At 41.7% G+C, this 24,514-nt stretch overlaps 1 protein-coding gene across 2 annotated transcripts in view; it reads right to left on the reverse strand.

Moving 5' to 3' along the window:
* Positions 1-435: 435 nt before the first annotated feature.
* actr5 (actin related protein 5) overlaps positions 436-24,514 on the reverse strand; it is a 40,227-nt gene continuing 16,148 nt past the window's right edge. The window contains exons 6-10 of one of the 2 annotated variants that reach the window (XM_028452480.1): positions 11,455-11,559; positions 11,149-11,288; positions 7,639-7,771; positions 5,318-5,646; positions 436-2,208 (exon numbers count right to left, since the gene is read on the reverse strand). In XM_028452480.1, coding sequence (XP_028308281.1) covers positions 5,329-5,646; positions 7,639-7,771; positions 11,149-11,288; positions 11,455-11,559 — 696 coding nt within the window. In that variant the 3' untranslated portion in view covers positions 436-2,208; positions 5,318-5,328. Of the gene's footprint in view, positions 2,209-2,984; positions 5,647-7,638; positions 7,772-11,148; positions 11,289-11,454; positions 11,560-24,514 lie in introns of those variants that run through there. The other variant, XM_028452479.1, reaches the window with a different exon arrangement.

Raw genomic sequence — 24,514 nt, forward strand, 5'->3', positions numbered from 1 at the left:
TTCTGCACACCGTTCGGTTTGTTTGAGTTTAACCGCATGTCTTTCGGCTTATGCAATGCCCCAAGTACTTTTCAGCGTCTCATAGAGCGCCTTTTTGGGGATTACAGATACCAGTCAGTGTTGCTGTATTTGGATGATGTTATTGTTTTTTCGGCATCTGTTGACCAACACCTGCAATGTCTAGATCAGGTTCTATCCCGGTTACAAACCGAAGGGTTGAAGGTGAAGCTTTCAAAGTGCCAGTTCTTTCAAAGACCTGTTAAGTATTTGGGTCATGCGGTATCTGCTGAGGGAGTCTCTACAGATCCAGAAAAAGTGGAGACAGTACGAGACTGGAGACGGCCCACCAACCTTGCAGAGCTCTGTTCATTCTTGGGGTTCGCTAGTTAATACAGGAGATTTATAAGTAGGTTTTCAAAGAAGGCGGCACCTTAAATGAATTCAGGGACCCTAAATGTGAGCAGAGTTTTCAACAACTTAAAACTGCTCTAATAACTACGCCTGTTCTTGCCTATGCAGACTTCCAGAAGCCTTTTGTATGGGAAGTAGATGCAAGCCATGGAGGGTTGGAAGCAGTTATTTCTCAAGAGCAGGAGGGTAAGTTGAGACCTATTGCTTTTGCAAACTGTAGTTTAAAACCTACTGAGCGTAACATGAACAACTACAGTTCGATGAAATTAGAACTGGTGGCCCTTAAATGGGTAATAACAGAAAAATTCCATGATTATCTGCTGGGCAACCAGTGTACAGTTTTTTCAGTTACTTGGCTACTGCTAAACTTGGAGCAACAGAGCAGAGGTGGGCCTCTGAATTGGCAATGTTCGATATAACTATAAAATATCGTCCAGGCTCACAAAATGCCAATGCAGATGCCCTGTCCCGCCAGCATGGCACCACTCAGGAGTCTGAAGTTAGCTCGGATGGAGGGGTTATGGGAGTACAGAAAGATCAGCACATTACCAAGGTTAATGAGTTCGGACCTTTGCACCCTACAGCACCAGGACCCTGTTATTGGCCCTTTTTTGAGTGCTGGTTGAGGGGTAGTATGCCAGAGCGGAAAAAACGAAATGCACTCACTAAAGGCTCCAGGGAGATGCTGCGGGAGTGGGGCCGTCTCAGACAGAGAGAGTCTGTTCTCTACCGTTTTATGCATGCTCCAGATGGACAGGCTGAGGTTCAACAGATCGTTCTCCCTAAATGTTTGCAAGAAAGCATTCTTCGCTCTCTGCATAATGAATGAGATCATCAGGGGATGGAGCGAACACTGCAGTTAATATGGGCTCAATATTATTGGCCAAATATGTATGCGGACGTGGATAAGTTGTGAGAGGTGTGTCTTATCAAAAGCTTTGCAGCCAAAAGTAAAAACCTTCATGGGGCCGATTAGAGAATCTCTGCCTCATGAAATCTTAGCCATAGATTTTACTGTTTTAGAGCCCTCTACAGACGGTAGAGAAAATGTCCTTGTAATGACCGATGTTTCCTTGAAGTTTACACAAACTGTCCCAACAAAAGATCAGCGGGCCCGCGCTGTGGCAGCAGCATTGGTTTCAGCTATTCGGCCCTCCAAGTCGCATTCACTCGGATCAAGGACGAAATTTTGAAAGCACACTGGTCCAGCAGCTACAGTATGTAAATTGTACAAGGTAGACAAAAGCCGTACTACCCCTTACCATCCCCAAGGAAATGGGCAATGTGAGCAATTTAATCGCACTTTACATGACTTGTTGAGAACTCTCCCACCTGAACAGAAATGCAGATGGCCAAAGCATATTTCGCAGGTCACTTTTGCGTATAATACAACAGTCCATCAGACGACTGGCATGATGCCTTACTTTTTGATGTTTGGGAGAGAGCCACAGTTGCCTGTTGATTTCCTTGTGGGTATGGAAACAGAGGAAGGTCTGCCTTTGGAGGAGTGGGTAGCCTATGAGACTGTGCTGAATAGAGTGGACAGTAGAATAGCTCAGAGGGACTCTAAGAATCAGGACCAATATACTGCCCCAGATTTTGAGCAGGGAGATCTTGTGTATACACGCAATCACTTTATTAGAGGTCGAGCCAAGTTTCAGGATTTTTGGGATTCAACTCCTTATCAAATCGTTCGCTCACCTCTTCCAAGAGCAGTGGTGTACTCTATAGTGCCTGCAGGTCAGGAGGGCCCCCTGCGACAGGCTCACAGAACAGAGTTGAGGGGTGTCCCAGAGACTAGGGATGTGGAAAGGACAGAAAGTGAGGAAAATTCAGACAACACTTGGATTGAAAATGACAATGTAATTGCAATGCCTGAACCGAAGTCGCCAGCAGGAGCATATGTTAATGACATGTTGGGTGCAAAACTTCTTCCAGGCCAACGGTCCACTGAGGAAACTGGCACACCCTTAGTGGTTGAGCAACGGAGGTCGGCAAGAGAAACAGCAGGGAAGCATTCTAATCCACACCGGCTGCCCAAATCTGCAGGTTAGAATGTTAACCTTACTGGGGTTTTAATTTTTTTTAATTATTACATTGTCGGGTTGTCGATGCATAGGGGGGGGGGGAGGAATGTGGCAGGGGCAACCACAAGGTGGCACACTTTCCCCATGGGTGGTGCTATAAAAGGGAAGTGGTCACCAGTCAGGAAGTGCCAGTTTCCCTTGGATTGCCAGTGTGTTTTGTGCACACACACACTGGATGTGTCGGGCCAGAAGTACTGCGGTAAAATGCTGTTTTCTGTATGCATTTTAAATGTTTCTTTGTTGGTTTTAAATACATGTGTGTTCAATAGGCTAGTGTAACAATTAGATGTGTTGTATTTTAGCACAGAATACAGGATTTTAACATTTTTTAAACTTGTGGAAAATAATTAGTTAAATTTACAAAATGTGTCATTCAATCGATAGGACAGTGATGGAGAAAATTTAATTTATTAAACCCCCCAGCAGCTGGATGCCCTCTCCCCTCTTCGCCCAACCCCCACCTCCCCATGTGCTATACTGTGACTGTGTACTATCTTATCTGTGTTTTTGTAGCTGAGAGGTTTTTCCTGGTTGTGTACTTTGTTTCTCCTTTTGGAAATTCAGTTCATAATCTTTTTTTACCCCCTCACCTGTCTTTATTTTGTTTTTCTAGTTCTCCCGTTCTTGTCTCCCATGTTATTTATTACTGTTCTTCCATGTCCTCTTTAGACAGGATGATACTGAAATTTGTGTAAAGCACAGAGTTTGCGGATTTCCCAGGGGGAGCAAAAATATGGGAGGAGGAAATGCAAATAAATTAATGCAGGAGACGCAATGCGATTCATGAAATCTGGAACTGTTTGCTGTGATTGTTTTAGTACTAAAAAATAGTACAACTGAAATGCAGGTGCAGACACAGTTGACAGAAAACACAGCAGAGATGGAAAAAAGGCTCCAGTTGTACATTTGTGTGAGAGAAAGAGAGAGAGAGAGAGAGAGAGAGAGAGAGAGAGAGGGTCGCTGTGCACAGAGATGGATACAGTATATGATATGACCATGGATCGATGTCGCTTCTGACTCACTGCTCCACTGAGCTCCTTTATCTCCATGTTTTAACCGTCAAAGTCTTGTGTCGCGGTGATGTCAGGCCAGAACCAGCAGATCAGGTGCGTAAATTACACATGTTCACTGATGGCACAATGGTGACATATGAGTATGTGCGTGACACAGCACTGCTCAGGATGGTGGTCAGTAGTTCATCTTCAAAGAATGCAGACTGATTGACAGGCTGTATAGCTGTATTAACTTAGATCAATGGGACGGTTTCTGTATCTGCACCCACATTAAATGAGGGGGTGGGGGAGAATATCATTAGGGTTTAAAGTTGTTTAAAAAAAATGTTTATTTAGATTACTACGTTATTAACTGTTTGTGCAGCATACAGAGAAGTCCTCCAATTTAACTCAAATGGCAGTGTGCTTGTGCGTACTGTCTCCACATTAAATGAGCAAAATGTTCATTTGAATAGGGCAGTCTCCACCACTTCTGCACATGCACTAATCATTGCTGCAATCTTAGTGAATTCCGCGCAGCAGGTGAGGATTTAGGGAAGCAACTGGATTACAGTACCACCCTTTATTTCAGATCTTTTTTAATCTGCCCCTAAGTGTATTACTTGGCACATCAAATTGATCCTAGGCTCTTTTTTCCCTAATGTGCAGGGATGTATAAAGTAGCTGAATTTGAACAAAATGCTTTCACCATCAATGGATGGGCCCACAGTTAATTGGAAATTTGTTGAACTCTTATACACAGAGAGCAGTGTCGTAGAGCCCAACTCCAAATAATTGGGAGATGTGGCCTTCACATAATGCACAACTCGTTCAAAAATGGCTTTGCAGTGTGGCAAGTTCAGCAAATCCTAAAAGCTCTACACTACCGGTTTCATTGTGCACCTCCAATGAGAGAAGACTTTATGGTAGTGACCAACTGTAATACATTTCCTCTTCCGTTTTGTGGACATTGTTGGCTTCAAAATGTTCTGTTAGTAGAGAGAGCCACTGGAATGCAGCCATATATTGTCACCTATGTGGATCAGGTCAAAGCCAAAAGGCTTCCCAATCCAATATGCAACTTATGTATGTTAAGTTGTCTCAGCTCTGCATCACAATGGAACAAAATAAAGAAGAAAATGCCATCTGTGAGCTTTGATTGTTATCAAATCTATATTGGCCAAACAGTAGTGGACGTGTTAGATGTACAATTTAGAGTGAGAATGGACCAAAGGACATTAAAGGGGATTAGGTGGTCATGGTGTTTTTAGTTACTATAGTAGTGTATCTTTGGAAGAAAGGGTCTCCAACCAATACTGTGCAATTTACACATTGCACAGTAGTGGTAACAAATGGAAAACATTAAGTTTAGATTTCCAATGTAGGAGGCAATGAATTAAAAAATCCAAAGAAATTGTTACTTTTAGGTCTTAAATGATATTTGTCATGGTCTTAAAGAGGTCTCAAAAAGCCTTAAATATTACTTTCAAAATGGTGCAAGAACCCTGGATCAGCAGTTGAGTGCTGATAATTGTTTACCTTCCATTTTACTTATTGTATGGCCATGCCCCAAATAATGAGTTGGAAAAAACACAAACGCAACAACGCATATTCCACACAAGTCACTCACTATCATCAATTTGATGAACTATTTAGAGAGAAGGTTTTGCACTCATACAGAATTCATCTGAAGTTTAAAGGCACAGAAAACTTTTAAATAGTGTTCACACAACTGGTCACAAGCTGTATTTTTTTTTTTTTTTTTTAGCAAAGCACAATTTTGGCCGGAGTCAAAGTTGGTAAAATCCGATTAGCAAAGTCACAAACCTAATATTTTATTAAGTAATCTTGACCACATCTGCTGTGTTAGAGGAGAGGAAAGTGGCTACAGCAGATGAAACCTTTGTCACACCGGCAGCAGCAGCACCATATGCAGTCTGAGTGGTAACTGAAAGCTCAGGGGGCTGAGCTGGTTTGGGGATCTTCATGGGCACAAAGGCGTTGGAGGCACAGTGCTCACTCAGGTACTCGCCTCCTTTCTCCTCGTAGTCCTTTCTACTGATCCACCCCTCAGCCCCCTCTGCTGGTGGGTGCTCCAGCGCCCAGTCTTGTGCTCCAAACCAGGAGTCTAGAGACGGCTGTGAAGCGATGTTAACCTGTGAGAAGTCAGTGGGAAATTAAATAAATTCACCAACTCACTCTTTTTCAGAACATCAGACCTATTGAGGTCAATCATTTAACTGTTCCTTAACAGAGCAAGGGTGCACAAAGAGAGAGGAGGGAGGCTTGGATTTGTAATCCCTATTTCAGTCCCAGTATTTTTAATAGATCTCTGTTAATGAGCTGCACACCTCACTTGGATCTAGTTGTCCTGTCATCATGCCTCCTCAACAGCCTCTTTCTACACAAGCCAATAATTTGTTATGATCTGGGTCACCTAATTCCTTTGGGTATTTGAATTTTAACATCCCATTCATTTCATAATTTGTTTTGATATGAGATATGAGATAACTTCATATACTTTATAGCCCAACAGAAAAAACTTTTTGGGATGCACATGGAGCGAAGATTACAAAGTACTCGATTGACTTTTAAGCTTTATTTTAAGCTGATATCCGGATGATGAAAAAAGAGCGAGAAAATTCAAAAGCGAATGTCTCCATGTCCCTCTCTAAACAGCTCCACTTTCTCCCCCTGCCTATGCCAATCTACCAGAAGACAAACATCTACTTTTGTGCATGGCACACACATCACGGAACATAACAACGTTTAACACACCAACATCTGAGCTCTTGGCATGACACCATCACTTATACTCTGCTCTGAGCAGCAGTCCGATCCTGATTGCCTGTATTTACATGCAACCTTAGCTCTTTTTCTCTTCTGCATGCCGTCTACAAAACAGCAGAGTTGGAATTGTCGCCCCCTGCAGTCACAGATTTTTTTTGTGTCACGGATTTTGTTTATCAAATTTCGGTAAACAAATGAGGTTTACATCGACTTTTTTTTAACCTTTACTTATTTTTAGAGCAACCCAAAGCAGCACAAGTTGTCATTTTGACTGAAAAAGCTGCTCGATGATCTTGAATGCTTTATCTCCTATAGAACTAAATGAACTAAAGGGCTGATTTTCATCAATGACGTAATTTCAACATGACAGCACACAGACTCAAAAACAGTAAAGTAGTCCCATTTTAAAAAGTTACTAAAACGAATATGGTGCAAAATAATGTGTTTTGTTAGGAATAGATCTTCTGATAAGTATATTTCAAGGGTTTTAGGCCACATTTGTAAAAACAATGAAGCATCCCTTAAAGCAGAACTAAGTAACATTTTCACCCTAATAAATCCTTCTCGTAGTCTCTGTGAGGGTAATACAAGTGTTTATGGGGTGATTGGGGGGGTCTTTCATCGCCCCCTGCTGTTTTTGGCCAGAAAACAGCACTTGCAACTTTTCTGCCTCCGACCCGGTGGCAAGACGTACTGCTTTACGGCAGCCAAATATAAACTAATGCTACAATTGTCTACAAATTCACTTTTGTCAAACATATCGTGGCGGAGCCAGAAAAAAAAAGGCAGAGAATACCTTTGTCCGAGGAACGGAGCAACTCCATGCAGTGATAGCTATGCAGCAGCGGTGCTGCAACGACAGTGTGTGTGATTACGGAACAGGCATGCGCACACACACTCACAATCCAGCGCTCCATCAGGCAGCACACACACAAATATCCTTATATCCATCCATCTATCTATCCATTCATCTTCAGAGCCGCTTTGTCAGCACACAAACAAACATCACACACACTTCCACACTCCCTTCCGTATTACTCCCACATTATTTATTTATTTTACTTGTCTCTCTTCCTCATACTGTTCACATGGTCACATGGGACTATATGTGAAAGCACCCTTAGTGTCACTGTTGTATTAGGTTTTCTCATTGATCGATCGCTACCATCTTGGAAGAGAGCAAAGGTGCGCACGTAGCTATGGTGAGGGGCAGGCGGGGGGGGAACGCAGAGTGTTTACGACAGTGATATAACCTTTAGGGAGAGCGCTAAGCGCAAGTTACTTAGTTCTGCTTTAAACATCACAGTGGTTTACTTTTTGAAAAGTAATGTTAACAAATTAAAGAAACACTTACACACCTTAAAGTGAGACTGGAAAGGCCTGATGGCCAAAAGCTCTCTCTCCACCCTCTGCTTCATTCCCTGGTACTGCATGTTCCCACCTGTTAGAAAGATGTTGCTAACCAGAGCCTCCTGCTGCTCGGGTGTGTACCTGTAAATGAACAGGTAAACTACTTTATTTAAATGTTAAAAAAATAAATAACCAGTTCACAGTGGAGATCAATAGAAATTTTTGAGCTGCAATTTCAACCCATTAATTTTTTTTATCTGAAGAGAAATTATCATCTCCAACAGCTTTAATTTTTTAGTATTATTCAATTTCAGGTACATTTGAAAAATATATATATATATATTAAAAAAAAATTATATACTGTATATATATATATATATATATTTGAATAATCTGATTATTAATTTTTTATGAAAGGAGCAAGCAGATCTGAAAATGGATGAATGGATGGAATTTTTTATGATCAAAACAGAAATAGAATTAATGCTTTTTTGGTGCCTCGCTGTAGCAACATTTAGCAAAGCAGCAGCCAATGATAACTCTGAGCTGTATAGACATCTTTCATTTGAACAAACAATACAAGGCGCCCGAGCAACTAGGGGGCAAAAGCCTGCTTCGAAGTGAACTGATACAATAGAGGTTCTGCATAGTTTCTAAACTATATCTTACTCTATTGCATTAAAATGTAATTTAATTTTTTTTTTTTTAAATCGCAAAAAATTAAGAGTATAAATGTTCACAATGAGGCTACTTTATTGCCTGCCAATATTTAGAAGAAAAAAATCATAATATAAAATGACTAGATATGTATTACACTAAACATCTGATAGTTCGTTAGCTAGGTCTGGGACAGAGATGACACTGACTGGGAATGTAGCAAAATAATGTGGCACGAAATTTCGCGGAGAAAAAACTGCAATATAAAATTTATAGGTGCAAAAAATAAAATCAAGTAAACAAAGTTTCAAGACATGAAGGGACGAAATGACATTTGACTCTTTTGCTTGCCGTAGTTGCTACACTGCAGTGTTTACAACATGGAGGACAGAATAGAGATAGCGGATGCTCTGTCGACACTGACAAATACCACAGGGAGTGAGTAAACATTGAAGTCAGTGTGCGCTTGTCTGGAAACGGACCTACGTAAGTGCACACAGACTCGGTGTATTTCAATCCATCTGAGCACTAAAGCGTCTTCTAAGCAGAAGATTTTTATTTATTTATTTTATTTATTTATTCAGTTCATTTCCGACATGGTTGCATTCACAGAAATTCATTTGACATTCAGAGCAAAATCACATCATTGTGACACATCACATCATTTTTTTTTTGTTTTTTTTTTTTGTCTTTTTTCATGCCGGAAAGGGCGACGGAAAAAAGCATTATGCTTATCCAGATCCGTCCCCTAATTTGAACACAGATAATTTTACATCCAACCTCGTTTCTTCCCTTTTTTTTTTTTTTTGTCCTTTTTTTTTTTGTGATGTGTTCTCGTCTGCAGTCATTTTTCCTGTTGTTACTCCTCTTCACAGTCTTTTTCCTCCGTATTTCCACGAGCTTTCTTTTCCAGTCGTTGTTTACGTTCCTCCAACTCTCCAAACGTGAAGTTCTTCTTCTTTCGGAGAACCTTCATATCCTCTGAAAGTCGCCTCAGCTTTCGATCGATCCGGAAGGCACATGCACATACACATACCCCCATCATTAGCAGGCCAAAGATCATGACTCCTAGCAGATAGATGTCCTCCGCATCTTCTACTGTCAGCTGGGAGAGACAGAGCATCTGGCTTCTCCCTCGTGCATCCACGACATATCCACTTGGGTATGTGTCCTTTGGACACGGTATTTCGTGCTGAAGATGAGACGGGAAATGGAGTGAAAACAGGAAAATGTTCACGCTCAAGTGTGATTTACGTTTCTGACCCGTCAACGTGCAGCCCCGTGTCGACACACAGTTCCCAATACAGCAGCAGTCATTTCACAGAGATCCTCTGTACTGAACTTTTTAAAAACGGGCACCAGGGTGGAGGTTTTTGAAAATGCTTTCCTCTCCGTCTTCGTATAAACAGGGAACCGGCACTTTCTCTTTCACGGGCATGCGCACAGTGGCTGCAGTGCCTCAGAGAGAGTAACACTGTTCACACACTCTTTGGAATTGAACAGTACTTCTCCAAAAAAGTGTTGATGTACTTACTGCACCATCACTTGGATCAGCAAACTCTGACGACAATCACAGTGCTGCACACGAATCCAAGGTCGGGCTTCATTTCTATCTTTTTAACAGTCTCTGGTTGGACAGCTCGGATGCTGTGCGGTAAATAAACCGTCAGGTGATGTGTTTCGATGAGCACAAGAAAGACGTACAAATGTTTGTTGAGGAGGTGAATGGATGGCTGTCCTCTGATACATGAATAAATGATGTTAAAAATGCATAAATGACTAGTTCTCGACTAGTTGTGTGGAACTGTGTCCAGTAACATATGTAGAGAGCAGCTGTCTGAGCTGTGTGTGCATGCTTCACAGCAGACATAAGTCAGTACCTAGCGTGTCGTGGCACATGAAGCTCTTGTCATGTTTATAGTTGGATGCAGAACGAGGGACTAGCTAATGAATGGAAAGTCCAAAAACAGTTAGATTGGTAAATGTGTGTATTTGTGAAGCTTAACACTCCGACACACAGTCTCCAACTTGTGCAGTCAAAATTTGTTACACATTTGTTAGTCTTAATTTTTTTCTTTTTAAATATAAAAGTGAATACAATCGTATCATGAGACCTATATCGTATTTCAAATTGTATCATGAGTTGACTATTTCGTTACACCCCTAGCGCTGACCATTTATATCGAAAGCTTAAGCAGCTCAGACTGTACCAAATATCTCAAGAAACAAGTCCTCAGTAACGGTGAAAAATTACCATGTGGTCATGTTCATAATTTTTTAATTTGAGGCCACGTGTCCTGCCCATTCAGGGAAAGGGACTAAAGACAATACCTGATGATCCCTGGATGTATGCGCACAGAGATCTTATGGTGCATCCTAACAATCTTCGGGACCTCAATCGGCCCTTTAATAGCCTGGAACCATAATTATCTTCTTCTTTGGGCAAATGGATATTAAACAATTTTCATTTGCCCATTTGTGCTGGTTGACTCCACTTGTAAACAATGAGAAATGTGTTGCTTTCTGCCCCCTGGCAGTGCACGCATATCTGCAAAGACGTTGCACAAAAATCCATCTAGGAAATTGTCAAAAATGGTATGTAATAACTGTGCTACTTTAAGAAGCAATATTTTAATGAAAACTTTGTGCATGAAAAAAATTTAATATTGTTTGCTGAGGATTAAAAAATTTAAGTTACAGACACTTAAACCTCAAGTAAAACATATTATTATTCTCTATTTGTTTCTTTACCTATCACGCAGGTATAACTAAGCGTATTGCCACACTTCTATGTTAAAGATTTTTGGATCATAATTTAAAAAAATGTTTAGATGTTTGTTGGATTTAATGGTCTTCAGTACCTGGCTAGTACATACTGCAGCGTTTCCATCAACCCCATCTGGTCCTCTCCTGTAAGTGCTGGCTGGAACAAGATCTCAGGACAACGCAGACGCTCCGTTCCCACAAACAGCTGGTGGTACTCCGCCATATTGAACACAGGCTGGAATGACTCAGAAAGTTAGTTCAGCTACCCAACTAGTTAAGCTGGGAACCCCAAAATAAGGTTTTTACTGACATTTGACCATACATTTCAGTTATACAATTGCCTGTAGCTTGAACAAGGCTCTAAATATGTACGCGGCAGCGTCTTGTCTTACTGACGTTACCTGAGCCACGTTTGCAGGTTTTTCAGGCAGCAAATCCTCAGGGAAGTCAGCATCTATCAATGAAACTCCATCAGCCTCATCCATGTGCTGCTCCAGCTCTGACACCTGGGAAAGAGTGACAGGACAGCCTCAGGCTTCACGTCTACTGTAGTTCAGCCCCACTGCACAAAAGGACAGGTCCTGTACACAGCTGCAGTGTTGTCATAGTAACAACATGCTCTCCTGAATATTCAACTGAATCAGTGGGGTTACATTTTAAACTTATTATTTTAGAACAAATGCAAAAAAAGCAGTTATTCAGCATTAGTCTCTAGGTCAATCATTTATTTGGCAGTAAAACAAAAAAGTACCCAAAAAGTAGTCTGCATTAAAGGTTATAAATAAAGTACAATTTCATCCCTGCTGACTGCCAGCACTGAATGTTACCTTCGCACATGGCGCAGTTCGAGTATGCATACAAACAATATCATCTGTGACCCCTGGATGACCTGAGAAAAATAATAAAATCCGATGTCAACAGAGGTTCCTTTCCTTTTTTCTTCTCGCGCACACCGCATACACACACAAAAGGAATAGTCTTACGCTATAACAAGCTGGGAGTCTTGTGACCGTGTCTGTCGGAGTAGTAGAGTTGCGGCCAGACAGTAGTGTATTTTCTCTCTGTTCTTTAATTATTTTTATTTATTTATTCAGTTTATTTCCGACATGGTTACAGTAACTTTTTTGTTTTTTTGTACATGCCAAAAAAGGAGACGAGAGAAGCAGTTTGCTTATCTAAGTCCCATCCCCTGTTTTGAACACAGAAAATTTACATCAAAGCTTGTCTTGCACCACTCTCTTTTGGTTTGAGATCAGGTGTGGTCAAACAATGCTCTGACCTCTCCCAACGAACAGTAAGATTATTGAATCCATTTGTTTATTCCTTTTGATTAAATGTTGAAGTGTGTTTAAGTTGTTGACCGTGGCTCAGGTGGTAGAGGGTCGTCTTCTGATCGAGAGGTTGGGGGTTCGATCCCAGTACCTGACTGTGTCGAAGTGTCCTTGGGCAAGACACTGAACCCTAAGTTGCTTCCAGTGGTCGACTAGCGCCTTGCATGGCAGTCCTGTCCCACTGGTGTGTGAATGTGAGAGTGATTGGGTGAATGAGCTGATATGTAAAAGCACTTTGAGACTGCTTCAGTGTGGTGACGAAGCGCTATATAAATCAAGTCCATTTACCATTTACCATTTGTGATTTAGTCAGTTAGACAGCAGTTGTGCTCCCTTCTCCAGAAGTGATCCCACTTATTGTAAACCCACTTATTGGCTTGAGGGCCTGGTTAGCCTGGTGTTAGCGCCTGTGCGGCTCAACATTAACAATAATTTTGCAATTTTTCAATAAAAACCCACAAAGGCTGCACCCTATTGACTGATGAGGGTGCCCTTCAATCAAAAGGGGCAGGTAGGCAGGCTGCTAGACTCCCGATAGGGAGATTTCCGCGTATTCTGATAAAATTTCAACTGATGGGTTTCCATCTCCACATTAACTCACTGCCCCACCTCTGCATATCAGTCCATTTACAGCTTTTTATGGTCACTTTTTACTGGATCAAGACTGATGTACTCCGTTTGTTCTTCTTACCGTGCACTGCCTCAGGAGTGAGTCTGCACTTTGATTCAGAATCCAGACAATTGCTTCTGAACAAACCCAACATGGTGATTTGGCAACAAATCGGTATTGGTAAACAGCAATCGTATTTTAGACAGAAAATAAAAACAATATTAAACAGATGTATGACCTCCGCCTTCACTCCGTCTAATGCAATTTCCCTCCACTCGGACGCCAACCTGCACACGGAGCACAATGCATCAGTCCCGATTTATTAAAGCTGTGAGTGCCTTGCTTTTTCCTACATTACCCAAAACTTATTTTTGAAACTTCAGCTCACCGAGATATTCAGTGGCTGTTACAGTTCAGTCATTCCACTGTATGAGTGACTGTCAGTAATGTTCTGCATCCTCACACCCACTTTTACTGGACACGTTTGACTGAAAATTCACAAATGGAGCACTCCAGCACATTGGCCGCACCCTCAACTTTGTTTCTCTTTGTCTGCACATGCTGTCAAATGTCAACACTACAAGAAGTGCAATCTTTTTAAGACAGCAATGCATGTTTTGTTATTGCAATTAAATAAACTAGTACAGTGCCCGTCGGAAGTATGCATTCATGTGGGAGCATAAGGGGTATAATTGCGGGTGCAAAATGTGGGTGCAATTTTCCTGGTTTAATTCTATGAGACATGTGCATGATAAATGTGTTTGTTGTTTGTTTTTTTACTCACTTTTATATTTTTTTGTTTGGTGTATTTTTCTATAATGTATGTTTTTTGGTCATGTGTATTTTTGTATCTTTATGTTGTGTTTTTGTGCAACCGTGTTGTGGACCCCACAAAAAAGCTACATTCCTCTGTATGAATAACCAGATAAAGGAAGTTTGGAATCACGAAAATAATATTAAATAACCATGAAATATTAACTTTAATGACTTTTAGCGGTACAAAAACGTTTTTAATATTGACCTTTTTTTTTTAACCCAAACAACTTGCGACATGGTGACGTCATGAACCGGGAACCGGAAGTAGCGAGCTCTTACCGAGGGAGCCGTAATTATGAACCGTTTTGCATCACCAAATTACTCCAAAATAACAGATGCACACACTCGGGGTATTTGGAACGGTGTGGTGGCTGTGGACAGAAGGACGGAGTGAGTGGTTATACCTAAAACCGGTATTTGGGATCAACGTGTCTAAGGTTAAGCCCAGTATGAGTTTTATCCCACAGCCCAAGTGCATTCAAGACCAATGCATGTGCAAGAACCCTACTGCAAACCCAAGCGCTGCCCCAGACCCAAAGATGCAAGAAGGCCAGCAGATAAACTGGAGGCCAAGGATCCCCAGGCCACCCCCCACGACCAAGCAGCCCCCCAGACGCCCCCCAGGGGAGGGGGGGGGCATCAACCCTGCCCTTGCCAATGCTTTAGTATCTCACTTTGAGATGATGAGGGTAATCAGGCCTCCATGATTTCGAAGCCGAGATCTCCATCCTCGGCTCGGAGCTCGTTAAGCAAGATGGTTGAATGGGTTGAATGCATGCTATTATGCACATGGCCTTGAAGGCGCACTTGCCTCTAATTTGTCTTTTTCTTTTTTTTTTTCCACCTTAGCGGACTATTAGGCTTTTGCCACCGGGCAGGATCCGGAGCTAACTCGCACTGATTCTTTCTGTTTCCACCAACAGAGCTCCAGCTGTCGGAGCTAGAAAAATAGAGCCGAGCTGGCCCCAACTAGCTCCTAGGCCAGAGCACAGCTCCAAAGTGGGCGGGTACTTGGCAGGGTTATTAACGATCCAGCAAAAACAAAAAGCAGCCATTTTTTTAGAGCTTCCGGGTGGCTGGTCGCATTAGCGCGCATCCGACAAAAAAACATTTAAAAGTGAGTCCAAAAAGACAAAGCAGTGGTGAGAGGAGGAGAACATTGTTTCCTGGTACTGTGGTTGACCAAAGAGATTCAGGGAAAAGTGGATGGAGCACGGGCCGAATAGAATTTCAGCCACGGCACAGCCCATCCTGCAGAAGTCTGTTACTGATCCTAGTAAGTTTTTTTTAACCCTGCTGTTAGCTTACTACCAATACGCTTGCTACAATATTCCCTCATCATTATTATGAACGTTACATCTAACGTGGTGCAGGCTCGCCAGTTTGTCGCTGGTAAGCTAGGAAACAATAACAATGCTTTAATATTCCCTGGCCCATTGAATATTATTACAGAATTATTTGGTAACCACGTTTCTTGCTCATTTCAGAGTTGTTGATGTGGATTTGGCAGTGACGTGGCGTGACCACTAGGGTTGGGTAGGCACATTGCAAATCGAGACCACCAATGATAATTTCATTAGTTTCTGCTGGCAAGTGTTAATTCATTTCAAATCAACTTTATTTGTATAAAGCAATTTACAACAAAGTCATCTCAATGCACTTATCAAAATATAAAATTCATAATAAGAAAGAAAAAAACCCAACAAGATCCACATGAAAAAGCAATTAGCAATCAAACAAAATCAACATCATAAAACACCATTAAAGAAACAAACAATATTTAATATAGCCTCCATAGTCTCCCAACAAGATATATCTCATGACACGGCATCTTGGTTCATAGTGGGTCAATAATAACTCTGCCTTATTAGATCAATGATACCTTTGTCACTAAAATGACCACCATGGTCATGCTGGGTCTCAAAAATGTGGTGAAGCAGTAATGTTGGCATAACCAGTTGCCGCACAACTTCCCTATCCCGAGGGTCTTGCAAATGCCAAAACGACACACCACTATGAACCATCAAACGTTTCCACTGATTAACCAGACTTTCGTTGTGAGTGGCTCATGTCATGCACTTCATGACGCCCAGGTTTAATGCCAGTTCTCACCTTTGTGACTGTCACATCTATTTCAGGGTCTTATGATTGCTGCTCTTGTAACTCGATCCTTCCAACTGTGTCCATCAACTTTTCCCTTTACAGCAGCTTGAGTGACACTTATTTTTCACCTGCAACACATCTTTGTCAAAAGCATGACTAAGGCAGTTACGCACCTCACACCCTCCCATCAGTCGAAAATCCTTTTCCGCATCATCAACCTCAGGCTTGACTGCCAAAGAGAACCGAGATAGAACATCTGCATTTGTGTTTGTTCTACCTGTCTTGTATTGCACCTCAAAATCAAACTCAGCCCGCTGTGCCACCCATCTCTGCTCCACTGCACCAAGGTTTGCCGTATCTTACCAATGCAAAGGGTGGTGTTCTGTAATGACAACATATCTCAAAAATATTCTGTGATGGCCCACTTAAGAGCCAGCAATTCAAGTTTAAAAGCACTGTAATTTTTGTCATTGCGATCTGATCCACGCAAGCCATGACTTACATAAGCAATCACTTGTTCCACTCAACTAGGCAAAAACTGAAGGTGCCATCAGGCACTCCTTAAGCCGGTCAAATGCAGTTTGACATGCCTCACTCGACACAAATGGGATAGTCTGCGACTTTGCTCCCTTTCTTGGCACTACCCATTTGTGCAAAAACAAACAAAAACAAAACGGCAATAATAAGACATGAATCAACATTTTCACGCAGATCCTTGGTAGTGCAAGATTTTGGCCAGTCCTCAAGGACTTTCACTTTATTCATGTCGACTTGTACTCCAGTTGCAGAGACAACATGTCCCAAAAATCTTACCTCCGTCTTCATTAAAAACATTTCTTGGGCTTCAGCTTAAGCCCATGTTCATGAAGATGCTGAAACACCAGGTCAAGTCTCTTGCAATAGCAATCAAAATCACTCAAAAATTGAAGAATATCGTCCAAATACACAATGAGGACTTCATAGGACAGGTCACCAAGAACCACCTCCATCAAACGCTGAAATGTCGCTGGGGAATTGCAAAGCCCAAACAGCATACGGGACCACTGGTATAAACCAAAGGGCGTGGTCGCAGCTGTCTTTTCCTGATCTTGCTGATCAACTGCAACCTGAAAGTAACCGTCAATAAGATCAAGTGATGAGAAAAATTCAGCTGTACCCAAGGCATTGAGTGATTCCTCAACTCTTGAAGAGGATAAGCATCTTTAAAAGTGACACAGTTCAATTTCCAGTTCAACAGTCTTTCTTTTTCACAATCACTGCCATTGGAGGACCAAGGGCTATTGCTCTCTCTCAAAATCCCATGAGCTACCAGATCCTGGACATGTTTTTTTGAACTCCTGAAACACATAAAGGCAAATGCGGTGGTGGAGAGCGGAGTGGTCATTAATGATATGTTTGTTGCCGTATCTTCTCTGTCCCTGCCGGCAAAACGTGTGACTTTGTCGAACGTTCCGCCTTTCATAAGTGATGATTTTTTTTGTGAGAGAGTTTCACGGCATGGGAAAATAATCTTTCTTATAAAAAAGCTGTCGTCAGGATGCAAAGCACCACAGTTGAGTCATGTAGTGTCACACAGACACTAAGTGTACATGATTTTGAATAAAAGAAATGAGGACATAAGTCTTGTGTTAAGTTTAAGAGTGGATGATTTCAATTGTTATTTATGTTACGTCTGAAAATATGAAATGTCTCCACTGCAAGAAAGAGGGGCACCTGGTCACGGCATGTCCAGATTTTGTTGGGGGCGGCAGCATGTCAGCTGATAAACAGACCGGTGGGTGAGAAAGGGGCGGTGAGGAGAACACCCAAGGGGTGACAGGTGAGGAGCCGCAGGAACAGGGCAGACAGGTAGATGAACAAAGTGAACGTAGACGAGAGGAGGGCAGGTGGGCAAGAGCAGAATGACGGGAATAAAGGAAAGGTAGGTGAATTAGAGATTGGAGAATAGATAAATTAACAGATACAGAGCGGGACCGAGGCAGGTAAAAGGGTGTAAAGGAAAAACAGGCAGGCAAATGAGCGTAGAAAAGTTGATGAAGAGTTCGAAACAGTTATAAAAACACAGAAGTGTGTTGATGAAAGGCAGGGAGAGAAATAGTTACAGGGTGGACAAGAGAATGGTGTAGATGGCAAACAAACAGGTGAACAGGTACAGAATGGTGCAGATAAAGGACATACGAGTGAGCAGACAGAGTAGAGAAGCTGAAGAACAGGCTGAGGAGATGATAGAAACAGAGGCCACAGCGTCCCTAGACGGGAGCGCTGATAATACAGAGGAGGGGATGGAGAAAAGGGCTTTACTCCTAGCACCTCTTGTTTCAAAAGAAAAACAAAAAATAATTACTGTGTTTTGCAGGAAACAAGTAAAACAAGTAAGAAAGCAAAAGTAAAATCAGGAAGAGAACAGAAGGAATCTGAAGGGTCAGAATTCAGTGCTGATGAAGTTTCTTCTCAGCTAACTGATAGTGATACAACTCACTGCCGGTTTTCTCAAAGACAACGAAATAAAAAAAGACTACAGTATTGAAAAAATAAAACTTTTTTTGCAGAAAACAAAAAACATGTGGGGAGTAAAAATTGAAAATTACTTAGCAGCAGCAGTGGAGGGGTAGCTGTGCTGTTCTCTGACAGATGTGCGCCCATATCCTTCACTGCGACTGAAGTGATCACTGGCAGGCTGTTGGTAGTTCACTCTGTTTTTGAGCAGTGTGAGCTTTTTTTGGTAAATGTCTATGCTCCCGCCAATGGTCCAAACAGACTGTTGTTCTTGAGTGAGATTAACACATTATTAAACAGTGTTACTCAAGGCACTTTTTTGATTTTAGGAGGTGATTTTAATTGTACTGCCGAGGACTCTATAGATAGGAATCATATTGAACCACATCCTGCTTCTAAAAGACTTTTGAACCAGGTCATTGAAAATCACGAGCTTGTAGACGTGGAGATTTTTTCACAATGAGAAGCAATACACATGGAGTCATAGCAGTGATGGTTTTATTTCTTTAGCCAGACTTGATCGGTTTTATACCTTCAAGTACCAGATGAATGTGTTTAAGAATATTTTTATGGTACCTGCCCCCTTTACTGACCACTCCATTGTTTTCTGTAATATTTTTATTAACAATTTTAAAACCAAAAGCGCTGCATGGTACTTCAACATGTCTTTGTTGCTTGATAAAAAATTTGTAGAGAGTTTTAGATATTTATTGAATGATTTTAGGACAACGTGTACAATTTTTAAGTCTCATAAACAGTGGTGGGATTGTGGTAAGGTCGAAATGCAAATGTTTTGTCAGCCGTACACTCAATGCAACACGGGACATCACAAGATCCATGAAAGCTCTAGAGGCTGAAATTGTGGAACTCCAATCTCTGCTAGAGTCCACAGGAAAACAAGGACATATTGAAGTCCTAAAAGCCAAAAAGTCAGCTCTTACAGACCTACTAGGAACCAGAGATCAGGGAGTTCTGGTCAGATCCATGTTTTAGAGTGCAACTCATATGGATGCCCCATCCAAATTTTTCTTTGGGCTGGAAAAAAAGAATGGGCAGAGCAGGCATATCCATGTTCTGAGATCAGTAGCGGTACTGGAGCTAACAGAAGATAGAGCCATCAGGAGACGAGCTGTGCAGTTCTTTTCCGAACTGTACACAACAGAAAACTAAGAAGTTTGCCTTGTGTCTCTGAGGAGTCCAACCGTCATTAGGGAGTACCTCTACATCTCTAGGAACTGATTGCATCTCTGCAGGCTATGGAGGGTGGAAAAAGCCCTGGTATTGATGGCCTTCCTGTAGATTTCTATAAGACTTTCTGGAAGGAGCTGGGTAAAGATCTGTTGACTGTGGTAAATGAAAGCCTGTTAAAAGGGAGACTCCCCATTTAGTTGCAGAAAAGCAGTGATTGCTTTGCTGCCAAAGAAGGGCGATCTTCATGAGATAAAAAAAAAAACTGGCATCCTGTCTCACTGCTCTGCACTGATTACAAGATCTTCTCCAAAGTGCAGGCCAACAGATTAAAAGAAGTCATGGAAGAGATCGTGCATCAGGACCAGACCTATTGTGTGCCTGGTAGGTCAATTCATGACAATGTGTCATTAATTCGGGATGTTTTGGACGTCTCTAGTTCATTGGGCATAGAACTTGGTCTCATTTCTTTGGATCAAGAAAAAGCTTTTGATCAGGTTGAGCACCTCTACCTCTGGAACACTCTGAAGGCTTTTGGCCTCAACCCTGGTTTCATAGCTATGGTGAAAGTGTTGTACCAGGACATTGAGAGTGTACTGAAATAATGGAGGATTAAGTGTGCCATTAAGAATTCAAAGAGTAATAAGGCAGGGGTGCGCTCTTTCAGGCATGTTATACGCCATCTCTATTGAACCCTTGCTTTGTAAGTTGCACTCCTCAATTCAGGGGCTGGTGCTACACAATGTCAGAGAGCTTTTGTTGTTTCAGCCTATACTGATGACATTATTTTAATTATAAAAACTCAAACTGAAATAAATAAACAAGAAAAAATAGTGCAGGAATTCAGCAAGGTGTCATCTGCAAAGGTTAACTGGGCAAAGAGTGAAGGCCTGGCACTTGGGTTTTGATCCGCTCACATGCCTAAACTACCAGAAGGATTAACTTGGAGGAGAAACGGTTTTAAATATCTGGGAGTGTTTCTAGGGGATGAGGCCACCGTACAGAAACACTGGGAGGGGTTGGTAGAAAAGGTGAGGGGGAGGTTAGAGAAATGGAGATGGTTGTTACCACAAATGTCATACAGAGGAAGGGTCTTAATTATCAATAATCTGGTCTCCTGTTGTCTCTGGCACAAGGTGGTATGTTTAGAGCTGGTCACCTTAAGCAACTACAGTCTATTATGTAGGATTTCTTTTGGGACAATCTTCATTGGGAACCACAGTATGTGGTGTTCCTACCAAGAGATGAAGGTGGGCATGGTCTGGTGCATCTTACCAGTAGGGTTGCTGCCTTCAAACTCCAATTCCTTCAGAAATCAGTGGCCAGTATGATTTTTAAAACAGTGAATGGACTTGGTCTAGACTCTTCCCTGTTTCTTATGAAAACTGACTGCTTTAATCTGTCCACCCTGTCTGCTTTCTATCAGAGCATATTTAAAACCCGGACACTGTTTTCATCAAGGAGACTGGAGCGCACACTGTCTTTACATTGGCTGCTGGAAGAGCCTCTGATCCATGAAGCCCGCCTGGATGTCCAAGAGATATCCTTACCAGGGTTGTCCCATGCACTGACATCTACAGGTCTTACCACTCTGAGAAAGCTTGTTGATGTGGCAGGGCCTGATCTGAACAGGTGTGCATCTGTAACTGCTGCTCTTGGTTCTTACTCTGCACGCTTTGTGGACAAAGCCCTCAGAATATGGAAGGCTAGACTCACTGAGGAAGAAAAAGAGATGCTTCATGTTACTGAGCTCCCTGATGAAGGTGATCCTTTTCCTGAGCTGGGCCTCTCCTTGGGCTCTGACAGTGGGAAAATGGAGGTACTGTTTTTTACACTGCTACAGTAATGCAGTTTTACTTTTTGTGTGTGAATGGACTGAACAGGAACGGACTGTGCAGCAGGGTAGACATGAAATGGAGACAATGGCTGAAGTTGGGTGCCCGTATAAAACCAGTATGGAGGGTTTTATATAAAGACCCTCTAACAAAGAGATCAGGAGACCTGCAGTGGAGACTTCTCCACAGAGCCGTAGATGTAAATTCTTTGGTGTCTCGCATTAATCCACAGGTTTCCAAAGAATGCTTTTACTGTGAATCCGTTGAAAATATTGTACACTGTACAGTGTGACAGACTGACAGAAATGTTTGAACTTTTAAAAAATGTATTTAATGTTTTCAAAGAAGTAAGGTCACAAACTGTTTTTATATTTGGAGCAGGTTACAGGAAAGAAAATGCAGTAAAATGGAAACTCTTAAACTTCATAACTGGACAGGCTAAGCTTGATATTTACTTAAGTAGAAAAAATAAGTTCAAGAACAGAAGAGGTGAAGGACCTGTTTGTGTCCATGGTGAGAGTCAGAGTGCGGGTGGATTTTAGGTTCTACAAAGCAATGTTTTTTTTCAGTCATTTATTTTAATGTGAGTTAAAATAATGTAGAAGTTTTGAATCATGTTGCAGAAAAATGAATTGTGAAGTGGTTTAATAAAGCGTTTTCTTAAAATCAAGATCTCTCTCTGTCTGTCTCTCTCTCTCTCTCTCTCTAAGATAAACAAAACAAACAGAACCATCTTACTCCGTCATTTATCTCCTCAACACCAGTGGGAAGAGAATTTTCTCCCATTCCCCGCTTACGCCTGCCCTTTTTCCAGCCTCCCAGCCAATCAACACGCAGAACACATGTAAACAAAGACAAACATTGGCAGAGAAGGGTGTACATAACAATGATTCCTTCAAGGCCATGGGAAACCACAACACCTGTTAACCAATGAATAAACTACATGTGGAACATTACTCATTAACATAGAACCCAGTTTGTTACGTTCTTCCACTTCAGAGAATCAAAGTAAGTTTGCTGTTGTTTTATTGCGGGATCTTGTGGTGTTGCGTGAATATGGCTGGCTCGCAAGGCAGCGCTGCACTGCTGTGACGCGCTAGGTGGAGATTGACGGAGCAAAACCGCGGCGCTGACACAGCCTCACCCTGGATTCACACTGGATGCGTATCTGCACCAAAATTGTTCCGCTGCGTAACTTCAGCACAATCTGCAGTCCAGCAATCCCCACCGCCTCCGGTTTTACTGCGCATCTGTTGCAGCAAGGACTCAGGAGATCCTGCTAATTCACGTGTAATACATGTGTGTGATTGAACCATGGATAAATGCAATATTTATATGTGAAATACGATTTTACGATTCGGTTTTTGGGTAGAGTCCAAAATGGGACCGGTGGAGGTTCCGGAAGGTCGGTGTTTTCCCCCTTGAACACGAAGTATTTTATTTTGAATAAAACCTGGATATTGTATTCTAAACTCCAGCGTCGAGCAAAAATAGAAGTGCTGCATATTGGCTGCAGAGGGCTCCAGCATGACTCAGCAGTGGCGGTGCTGTTACTGGAGCAGATTCACTCGAAATTGGTACATTGACTTTAATGGAAACCTATCAGCTGCATTGCTGTTTCGCAGCAGTTACGTATCCAGTGGAAATCCAGGGTTATACCCATCTGCAACAATGACTGGCCCAAAGAAAAGAAGACAGTAAGTGCCGAGTGTTTAATAAAGAATGGATAAGTAAATACTTTTTCACTGAAGTCCGGTCAAAGGCTGTATGCCTTATTTGCAAAAAACCATTGCGGTTTTAAAGGAATACAAGTATGAAATCAACTAACAGGGAACAAGTAACATCATGTTTTATAATGCAAGTATATTTCATAAGTAAATAAAAACTCCAAAACTAAATTAAACTAATTACCTGCATAAAAAAACAAATGTAAAAGTACAGCACTCAAAAAAGACAGGAAACAACAAAACTTTGTTTGCAATCTGTGCCAAAAAGCTTAAAAGAACAAAAATAGTAAATAAATGTTTTAAATCAGCTATTAAAAGTTTGTTTATGATTATTCTCCACATGCCTAAATAAAGAAGCACTGCTCTACTAACAGGCCTGTCTCTCCTTAAATGTACAAACGTTTCTTTAGAATTGGGGCTAAATTTGGGTGAAAGTTGCACATCTGTAAGGCATATGGTTGATTTGTTATGAAGTTTTATAAATTTGAAATTTAGACAAGAAGAAGAATGTATGTATGTATGCATCGGGTGCTGGCCCGGCCCGTCTGTCAATTTTTAAAAGTCCATGTGGCCCTTAAGCCAAAAAGTTTCAGACAGCTTTTCTGACTGCTTGGCTGACCAAGCATACCCCCCACACCCCCTGTCTACTCACACACATGCAGGGACACACAGCAGCCCTCCATACATGAAACCTCATCTCTAATTGACATTTTGGCCACCTCTGACTGGGCTAACAGTTGATATTCTGACCTCCTCCTCAAACTGTTTCTTGCTCTCGTCTCTCTCCTCCGAATCCACCTGAGAAGCTAATCCTCCCTCCTTCTCCAGCCAAGCTGCACTTGCTGCCACAGTTGAACTTGTGAAGGCAATGGCAAACATATCTGTGAGCTTCACACATTTACTGCATCCACTTATAGGCTTTTTAGTCTTTTTTCAGAGCTTTTCCACACCACCTTTACGCTTTTGTGATTTCTTCATTTGGATGCACTTCTGGACCTTTGGGTCGAACTGGCCCAAAGGCGTGCATCCCTGTCCATGCCTGCTCACAGGCACACAGGCAAAAGTCAATTACAGACATCTACAAATATTACAGCTTGGTACACACATTAATACTAACATTAAGTTGTTTAATCAATGCACATGCAAGCTCCTCCCCTCTGCCCCGCCCCTCTCAAAGCCAAAGCTAGCCTGCAGGTCAACAAGGCAGAAAAAACGGTTGGTAAAAAACAAGCAAAGCAAGTCAAATTTTCTAATATAGGAACATTTTGAGTTTGATGAAGACCTAAAGCAAAGATGCATCACATGCAAGAAGTGTTTTGTTTTGTGCAAAAGTGAACATAATTGATTTTAGTGTG

The sequence above is a fragment of the Gouania willdenowi genome, chromosome 7, assembly GCF_900634775.1.
Source record: "Gouania willdenowi chromosome 7, fGouWil2.1, whole genome shotgun sequence".
Taxonomy (NCBI): Eukaryota; Metazoa; Chordata; class Actinopteri; order Blenniiformes; family Gobiesocidae; genus Gouania; species Gouania willdenowi.